Raw genomic sequence first — 9,653 nt, 5'->3', positions numbered from 1 at the left:
TTTCCTTGGGAAACCAGCTATTTAAGGCACCAGCACATAAAATTAAAGATTTTAACGTGATAACACAACTTGTGCTTGTTGTGGTTCCGAGACAAAACATATAAATAAGTTATAATCGAAAGGAGGCTGAGGTTTAATTTCGTACTATATCACGATTTAGAATTATGATATGGTATTATGACGAATTCAAACTATATTATTTTATCAATTTTTAAAAATATATTTTTACACTGATATATATCTTTAATTTATTGTTCTATATTTTTGAGAATGCCTTTTTTATTATTTTTTATATATGAAAAAAAAAGGTAAGCAAAAAGCAAAAGCTTGATTGAAGAAGGAAAAAAAGAAGGATCAACTTCAACAAAATACTCTACAGGTTAAAAAGCAGTTCCTTAATTCTTTGCACTTTTGCACCCTCTTCGTATAAAGAACAGAAGAGTGAAGAAAATATTCTAATGAAGTGTTCTTACAACACCGAAAGGGAAAAGAAAAGAAAGAACCTTAAATAAAAGAATTGAGCAACACGCCCCGAAACAGCGTGTGCATAAAGTTGAAACCCAAAGAAAGACTCCCTTTAAGTACACTTCCTCTCGTCTCTCCACTGCTATTTCCATAGTAGCCACCACTCTCTCACCTCTCTCTCAACAAACGAGAAGAAAGAGAGCAAATGAGTCGTCTTGCACCGTTATCAGAGGAACCCATAAACGAAGATGAAGAATACAGCACAAACTGCTCAAAGAAGAAGGGTTACTCATGGAAAAACTGGCTCAAGACTCATTTCTATCTTGTTTTCAACAAAAAATCAGACCTTAAAGTTCTTCTAAGTGTTCTTGGATGCCCTCTCTTTCCTATCTCCATCCATTCTAAATTACCCATCAATGAGGTACGTTGTTATGTACTATGCATATGAATGCATGTGTTTTTAGATCTTTTCTCTTGCTGAAAAGGAAATAAAGTTAGCTCATTTTGATCTATTGGTGCACTATTTTCAAAGAACATGTAGTGATATTTGCCTTTCCTAGATTTGTTGTACTTTTGTCAAAATGTATTTAGGTTTTTCGCTTTGTTCTTGCTGCTTAGGAGTTCTAAGCCAAGGTAACCAATGTTGTAAGGCCCAAAACAAAAAAAGAAGGAAAGAAAGTAACCAATCTGTGGTCATTTTCTGAGTTCGGGTGATCAGTGCCTCACTGGCTCGCCACTGAGATGCCTCAAAGCCCCCACTAAGGAACAGGCCAATTAAAGAATATATAAAAAGAGAAAAAGAAAAAACCTCGAGGGCCAACATTTTGTGGGTCAAGTAATTAATATAGCTATCAAGTACATGTGGAAAAGTATAAAGCGAAAGGGTTAAGATTATAATCAGGGTGTTCTTCTACTGGGTCAACTTATCAATTCGAAAAATTAATGATTGGAACGAGGGTCTGAATCTTTTTCATTAGAACTTGAGGTACAGTTAACTAGTTACAAGATGTTCTAGAGGAGAGCGGTGAAGTAATTTTCTTTGAAATAAATACCACAAGAAAAACTAAAGACCATAGAGAGTGAAAACTGAAAAGTACTGTGCTCCTACTTAATTTTATATATATATATATAAGAACTTGGGTTCATATAGATTTTTTTTTTTTTGTATTTTGAAGGAAAACATTTAATGCAAAAGATTATGTTTGGTAAAAAATTAGATGAACTTAATAATTACTACTGATTTACACTAACTGGCAACAACCGTAACACGTGTTTAATTAACAGGTGTCCTCCTCAGCTCAATACATTATACAACACTTCAGTGCAGCAACCGGTTGCCGGAAATTACAAGGAGAAGTGAAGAACATTTTTGCTACTGGAAAAGTTACAATGGCCATGGTTGACGAGCTTGGTGGCTCAGCTATGGCTGGAGCCACTACAGTTGCAGAAAAGGGGTGCTTTGTAATGTGGCAAATGGCCCCTAACAAGTGGCTAATCGAGCTAGTTGTTGATGGTCATAAAGTTGTTGCTGGTAGCGATGGCAATGTGGCTTGGCGTCACACTCCTTGGCTTGGCTCTCATGCAGCTAAAGGCGGAGTTCGGCCTCTACGCCGAGCTCTTCAGGCAAGTGGTACTGATTAATTATGCCAATTGGGTTTTAATGACTTCATGTTTTGGTTGTTGCAGTTAATTCATTTTTGCTTTGCATGTGTAGCTACTAGTAATAAATAGGAGTATTAATTATTGATGCACTCTTGTCTTATTCAATTAATAATGAGTGATCTAACTTTGGATCTTGGCCAGTGACTAAATAGAAAGAGTAGAATCAGAATAAATAGTTGAGATGAAAAAGAGTAAACCGACTTTATGTGTTGCTTGAGTTTACTATCTAAGAAGCTCAGATTGGTTGGTTGGTCTCCACTGTGATTTTTTTTACTCTGATCATGTGGGAGCTATCTGAGATTACGTGCCTGTTCATGTGCTTCACCTATGCGACTAGGTGCTATAGGTGGTCCCTGTTCAATTTCACACCTCATTTTACCTGAATCAAGATCCAACCACCCCCAAGATGCCGGGTCTTGGTTCCCCTTTGTCAAATAATGGAGTCAGTTGAATCATATTTGTCAGAAAAGAAACCAATGCTAGCTATTTAATGGAGATAGACAGCGGTAGTTTTTGACAGTGATGCTCTAGGCACAGGCATCAAAAGCTACTCTACATGTGATCATTTGAGACCATCATGGTAACATTAAAAAGCACCCCTCATTTTTCTGGGATTGAAAAGAAATGTGTTTCATTTATTAATTTTAACATTGTTAAGTAAATGCATAAAGTTTTGGGCTGTCTTCATAATTCCTCCTCGTAGCTCTTTGAGACACCATTTTACAGGTAATGACCCTTTGCATGAGGTTTGAGTGTAGCTCGGAGCAGATTTTTAGTTTTTTTTGACAATGAACTTGGAGTAGATTATTGAATGGGTGAGACAGTTTTGAACTGTTCATGAGTTTCATATTGTTGATTGTTACCATTTTGAAAATATTCTTGGCTTTCAACCCTGTGGAGTAAAAAATTAAAGCAGTACTTGCAGAGGTGATTAAAACACAGTACGTACGAATACATGGAGCACCATAAAAATCTCAAGTTGTTAATGTTCAAGATGGAATAATTTATGCAGGGACTCGATCCCATGGCAATATCAGCTGTGTTCTCTCCGGCACAATACATGGGAGAAAAGTGTGTCTCAGGCACAGATTGTTTCGTTCTGAAGTTGTCTGCTGATCAAACAGACTTGGCTGCTCGAAGCGACAGCACAGCAGAGATGATCAAGCACATAATATTTGGCTACTTTAGCCAAAGAAGTGGCCTGCTGGTGCATCTAGAAGACTCCTACTTAACCAGAATTCAGTCTCCGGGAACCTACCCCACATATTGGGAAACCACGATGGCAACAAAAATCGAAGACTATCGGACAGTGGAGGGTGTGATGATAGCACACGGCGGTCAATCAAGTGTGATGATCACAAGGTTTGGGGACAGCTTGAAGTCAGGTCTTTCGATCACACGAATGGAGGAGACATGGACAATCGATGATCTTGCATTCAACGTGCCTGGACTCTCCATGGACTGCTTCATCCCTCCCGAAGAAATGCAAAAGGACTATCCAGAGGAGAATCTTGATTGGAGATCACCGTTGCATCGATGATCATCTTCTGGGGCACGACGGAGCTAAATACCCGTGCAAGTGTGCTTTATATATACATATATATAATATAAATACACTTTTTAACTATGACTAGTATAGAGATGATCTTTAATCTGTGTGAATATGCATATTATGTAGCATACTCTAAGCTCCTTTTGTTTCCTTGAAAGGAGACTTCTGCATCTACTGGTAATGAATATTTTTCTCATGCAGACTCTCAATTCACACCAAAATTGTGTACATATTTGCTCGATGGAGAGTCCTCGATCCTTTGAATTGTAATTGAGCTTTTATATCCTTAATCAATGGATCCTAACAGTATTTTCTTTCTAGCTGTGCTAGCATTTTTTTCTGGCTATAAATTTTTTCATGCTACTTTCCCATATTTTTCTTTCAAGCTGCAGCTATTTTTTTTTTCTTTTTTTTAAAAAAAAAAGAGTTACAAGATGACATATGCTATATTGAAAAAGAAAAGGAGTAATGTTGATATATTGTATATATAAAGATATTATTGTCAAGGACTTAAGATATGAATTCAGTAATTTTTTTTCTCACCTTTTTTCTAATTTTTTTCCTAAGATGGTTCTAGAAATATAGAATATCATCGTTTAAAACAATAGTAAATAATATATTTTTTATTTTTTAAAATCTATTTTTAATATTAACATACATTAAAATTATATATAAAATAATTTAAAAAAAAAAAATTCAAATGCATGGTTGGTACTCGCAGTCCCATGCCATGTTTGTGTATAGAAGACAAGAAGAGAGATAACATAAGATAGAAGTCCCATTGAACCAAAATGTCCCATTTAGTCCGTTATAGCCGTTACCTTTCCCGCTTCAAAACCCCACATTTCCCAAGATCCCAACATTCCACACTTCCCTTCTCCACCACCACAGAAGATTACAACAGGCCTTCCCGACCCGATCCGCCTCCGATTCGAGTTGCACTCACTGAGTCAGCTGGTCGAGGCGTGTTTTCCACTAGGAAAATCGGTGCTGGAGATCTCATACACACTGCAAAACCTATTTTGGCGCATCCTTCTCTTTCAACTATTAACACTGTCTGTTATTTTTGCCTCAAGAAGTTAACTTCGACCGAGTTTCATGGAAAGGGGGTTGCCTTTTGCAGTCAAGAGTGTAAAGAGAATGCCAAGGTATAACGGGAGTTGCAGTTTTCGTTAAATAGGCAACCGATATTGGTCAAGCAGTAAAATACCCATAACCTGTTTGACATTTTGATTAAGAGACAAAGTTGGTTTATTGGCTTGGCATGAGAAATAGCTCAAATTTGATGCGTGATTAATGTAGACCATATTTTAGTTAACTGGGTGCGTTTTACTAGTTCTATTTGCAGATAATAAGTGCAATTCAGCTTAAGAGGTTGAATTATGATTTTAAACAAACGTGGGTCACACACACACACACATTTGTACTGTTGAGAAGTTGCTTCCGTTTTGGGGCTTTCTTTGCTATGATTTTTTATTGGATGTTTCCTGGCCAAGGACTGGATTTCATAAACTAAATTTCAGTTTCTCACAACTTTTTCAGGTGTTTTATGAAGTTGAGACGAAAGCAGATTGGTTAGCTTTTGATGACTATTGTCGGTATGAAGGTTTCTCAAACCCATTTCATTTGACTTCTTTGTATCTTGATGATGCCTTGATCTCATCTTGATTTCTTTAACTAATAGCATTAATGTAAGCCTAATTTCTAACGTCGTGCTCTACTATACTACAGTCTATTATGAGATTTAGCGATTTACTCAGTGGCATCGAGAACAAAAGATCATTTATTTAATCATTGCAGAGCCAGATATTCTTTAATTGTACTCGTTCCTCCTCTTACCTTCTTGTGTAAAAGAATGTTATATCAGAGAGCTTTCAGGTTCCAGCTCCTTTTATTAGCTCTTTCCACAGTTGCTCTTTTGTTGCAGGGAAAACAGAAATGAAATGCAGTACTTATCTTCCAAGGATTTGACTTGTAGGGCATTTTTTTTTGTCTTGTATTCTTACTCTTTGATTCTGTCATCATGTAGGAACAAAGGTCTAAAGTATCCACTTCTTGTAAAGCGGTTGGCTTGCATGGTTATATCAGGAGCTGCATCTGCTGAAAGTCTTGACATACTTCAACCATCTAATTTATCTCATGAGATGGTTTTAGAGGTGACGACTTTACACGAACCTTTTATTTGTGATACCACAAATATGCTGGATAAGGTGTTATAGGTTGAAATAATGCAGCACAAATAATGGCATTTTATATGCCACTTGATATGGTTTGAGCTTGAAAAATTCACTATTCTTGTTGCTATGACAGAGAATGTTTGCCACACCTTTTTTCTCTTCCAAAAAAAATTGTGACGCGGATTTCTTGATCATGTAGTCAAGCAACCCCCAACGAAGTAGATAACAACCCGGAAAGCCGAAAAACCAGGTTTGATAGAACCTTAATCCAAAGGTAACTCTATACCTAAGAACCAAAGGTATTGGAAAAAGATTTTGATCCAGGGATAACTCTATATTTAAGAACCCTAAGCATGTGAATGACATCACGAAACCAGTTAATCTTTGATAAGTCTATGTACGATCTTTGTCTCTACAAAGAAAGGTTGTTTTGCCGCGAACAAAAAAAAAGAAAACTCTCGTTTATTCTCCAACTTGCTACTTAAATTTGCAGCTAAAAAAAACATAATATAGTCGCTTCTAACTAATCTAGTGGACCCCTTTTGGGTTGCAAGCTAATAGGCCTAAACTAGTATTCAACTAACATAAGTCCAATAATGAAATAAACCCCTAAACAATGTCTAATGAGCTAGAACAAACCCAAATTCAAAAAAAAAAAATTATTCAATGTTAAATAAAAAAAATAAAAAAAATTGGATAATAAAAAAAAAAGTCTTCTTGCCAAAATTCTTCCATGTAGCTTGAATCTTCAATTTTTGCACGTTCTTGGCAGATTTTCAATTCTGATTTCAAAAACATTGTTCTCTATTGTCTGGATGAATTATTGGACCTACCTTAAGTAGTTGGTAAACTTGAGATGTCTAGTTTACAGCTCAACTTGAATCGCAACAACATTCCACTTGTAGATCTGTATATGTCCCAAACAACACACAAAGGCCTAGTGACTGATTTGACAAGATTTGTCTAGTAACTTCAACTCTCTGAATAATATGTTGTTGAATTCTATTTGACCTAAAAATTTATCAAAATATAGTTTCATGTGTGTAGTATCTTCCTATAAAATTTCAGCTTGTTCTGATATACAGTTTGAGAGATAGAGATATGCTTGATCTTGCAAAACTAGTCAGCAAATATTTTAAGGTCAAATTCGGACGTGACTTTGTTTATATCAAATTCCTTTCTCTATTCTCTTGTCTGGGTTTCATAGGGAAATTCTCCTCCACTCCTTTCTGCTTTGCTGATCAATGCATGCAATATTTGTAGTAATGAATAGAGGATTTGTTGTTAACTTGATGGAGTGCTTTTACCCGCTCATTTTTATTGGCCTTATTTGAGAGAGTTGAAAAACGTGTTAGCTTTATCAATCATATATTTTTCAATCTCCATTCTAGCCTTCTCAAATCTTTGAGCAGGCTAGTCATTTTTTGGTCTCTTAACTGAAAATGTTATGTTACTGTTGACAGTCTTTTGAGAAAGCCCATTGTCTCGCTTTTGAAGTTATTGTCTAGTACAGAACCTAAGTCCCTGCTCGTATGATCTTTTAATCGGAATATGATTTTTGGCTCATAATAGATTGATATGTTTTGCTGTCCTCTTTCTTGATGGTATAGCTACAATTCAGTTGTGCGAAGATTATTATAATATATGAACATTTTACAGATGGAAGAGGGCTATGGTTTGCTGAAGAGTGGTTTTGCTATGGCAAATATTTCAGATGAACAGATGGCTTGTATCCTGGATAGTTTATCATTACCTTTTAATTTAAATTGCACTGTGCTTACTGTTTTTGAATGAGAATTTGTCTTTGACATTATAAGTCCTCACCAAGGAATGGTACAACAGTGTACTGGCACGAATTCGCATAAATGCATTTCGTATTGAATTGGCAGTAGGATCATATGAGGATCTTCTATCATCAGCTGCAGCCTGTATAGAAGCTGAAGCTGCTGTTGGAAATGCTGTGTACATGCTTCCATCCTTATACAATCATGATTGTGGTAAGTTCACCCTTTCCTTGACATAATGCTGGGGTATATTATAAAGGAATAGTTCATTTATTATTTGTTTCTGATAAATTCATGCTGTTGGTAACTGGAGTTTTTGTTGAAGCATGACTATGCATAGTCAATCTTTTCTCAAATCTTGAAATTTCAGTCATTGATCGGAAAATCATATTGATCTTTAACAAGGAATTAATAAACGTAGTCTGTCCACCCTACTGAACTTACCAGGATTTTTTCAATTGGCTTTGCATTCAATCCTAACACATCTGCCATGGACCATGCCTGGAATTCATCGAACTAATCTATCAATTATTTATTGCAGATCCCAATGCACACATTGTATGGATAGACAATGCAGATGCACAGTTGAAGGCCCTTTGTGATGTTGAGGAAGGTTTGTCTAATGAAGTGTAGTTTTAATTTGTTGTCCTTTCCCCCCTCTATAAGTAGTAATTTTTTAATTTGATTTCCTTGAATGTCAAATATTCTGACTATCGGTTTCAGATATTAGAGTTGGGAATCACTATAATTGTCTTACTAGTCTTTTTTATTAGATCTCCACTACTTATGAAGGCTGTTAGCACTAGGGCTGTAGCCACTGTGAAGTCAGGGAGAGAAGTTGCTTACAGTCGAATGGTTTCAATGGATTTAAAAACTTTGTACATTGGTGAAGAACAAGAGAGATATGGCAGATGCAGATGAATAGAGTTTCAAGTTTTGGGGAGCAAAAGGAAGAACGAGAGAGATGGTAGGCTAGGGAGAGTGTTGGTGGCTGTTTTGTTAAGTGAAATGGGGGATAATTTTGGGTTTAGGTTAACTGGTTAAGTATTTAATATATATACGCCCGTTTTTTTCTTGGAGATATTAGGCTCTTTTTGTCTGGTCCGGTTTAACGGTTTCCGTTTTTAAAACCGAAACCAAACCAAACCGAGTGGGTTTTTAACGGTTTTTTTGGTTTTTCCTCTTGGTTCGGTGTTTTTGGTTTACTCTGTTTTCCAGTTGATCAGTTTTTATTAACACCCCTAATTAGCATGGTTAAGCATTACTGGTTTGTAAAAATGGATGCTTGAGATGTAACAAGGAAGTCGAGAAATCATTTTACACCTTTGAGTTTATGTGAAGCTTGTTTTGTGCAACTATTGTTTTGTCTCTACTCCCAAAACGACTTTTGGTAGCTAGTCGTGTGCTTACTTTGAGCAGTTACACGACTGCAATTTGTGGGTTGGGCTTGCCTGGTTGTGGGAAAATCCGGCAAACTTTGTCATGTGAACGTTAAAATGACTTATAGCTTCTGTTGGTATGTTGCAGATGAAGAGCTCCGGATCTGTTATATAGATGCAAGTATGGATCATGATGCTCGGCAATCTTTCTTGCTCCAAGGGTTTGGTTTCAAGTGCAATTGCCTTCGGTGTTTGTCAGGGGATTAATGAAATGCCATGCTTTTGCAAGAGAAAGATGTTGACGTGATGACGGCATGCTTGTTTGATCATTTTTAAGATGGTTTACAAAGGGAGAGATTATTTCTTTTCTTACCAGTGTACCCGAGAAAGAATTAAAAATAAAACTTTCCTGTCCTGTTTTACTTGCAGCTCTTCGGTTTTCTCATGTAGGTTTTATTTTTTTTATAATGCGTTTTCGAAAAATATTTTAAAAACGCTTAATATTTTTAGATTTGTCATTAATGTGTGGATATCAAAAATAATTTTAAAAAAAATATTATTTTAAATATATTTTTAATTATGAATCAAAAATAATTTAAATATATTTCTAAATACTTTACAACTACATTTTAAA

General features: G+C 35.9%; 2 protein-coding genes across 2 annotated transcripts; both read left to right on the top strand.

Annotated features, from left to right (window-relative positions):
* The first annotated feature begins 488 nt into the window (after nucleotides 1-488).
* Nucleotides 489-3,999, top strand: LOC118043920 (uncharacterized). The gene is made up of 3 exons (XM_035052040.2): nucleotides 489-886; nucleotides 1,750-2,088; nucleotides 3,140-3,999. Exons 1-3 carry the CDS (start codon nucleotides 671-673, stop codon nucleotides 3,665-3,667), a joined length of 1,083 nt encoding a protein of 360 aa, XP_034907931.1. The 5' UTR covers nucleotides 489-670; the 3' UTR covers nucleotides 3,668-3,999.
* Nucleotides 4,000-4,375: 376 nt separating this feature from the next.
* Nucleotides 4,376-9,447, top strand: LOC118043919 (histone-lysine N-methyltransferase ATXR4). The gene is made up of 7 exons (XM_035052039.2): nucleotides 4,376-4,827; nucleotides 5,222-5,277; nucleotides 5,709-5,835; nucleotides 7,516-7,585; nucleotides 7,674-7,853; nucleotides 8,182-8,253; nucleotides 9,168-9,447. Exons 1-7 carry the CDS (start codon nucleotides 4,471-4,473, stop codon nucleotides 9,284-9,286), a joined length of 981 nt encoding a protein of 326 aa, XP_034907930.1. The 5' UTR covers nucleotides 4,376-4,470; the 3' UTR covers nucleotides 9,287-9,447.
* Nucleotides 9,448-9,653: the final 206 nt, after the last annotated feature.

This window comes from Populus alba, chromosome 6, assembly GCF_005239225.2.
Source record: "Populus alba chromosome 6, ASM523922v2, whole genome shotgun sequence".
Lineage (NCBI taxonomy): Eukaryota > Viridiplantae > Streptophyta > Magnoliopsida > Malpighiales > Salicaceae > Populus > Populus alba.
Note: the sequence above shows the minus strand (reverse complement) of the source record. Positions and strands in the feature narration are given on the sequence as shown.

Coding starts and splice junctions, on each gene's coding strand:
- LOC118043920 (XM_035052040.2), top strand. CDS start 671: ATGAGTCGTCTTGCACCGTTATCAGAGGAACCCATAAACGAAGATGAA. Junction 887..1,749: donor CTAAATTACCCATCAATGAG/GTACGTTGTTAT, acceptor TTTAATTAACAG/GTGTCCTCCTCAGCTCAATA. Junction 2,089..3,139: donor CTCTACGCCGAGCTCTTCAG/GCAAGTGGTACT, acceptor TAATTTATGCAG/GGACTCGATCCCATGGCAAT.
- LOC118043919 (XM_035052039.2), top strand. CDS start 4,471: ATGTCCCATTTAGTCCGTTATAGCCGTTACCTTTCCCGCTTCAAAACC. Junction 5,278..5,708: donor GCTTTTGATGACTATTGTCG/GTATGAAGGTTT, acceptor GTCATCATGTAG/GAACAAAGGTCTAAAGTATC. Junction 7,854..8,181: donor CTTATACAATCATGATTGTG/GTAAGTTCACCC, acceptor TATTTATTGCAG/ATCCCAATGCACACATTGTA.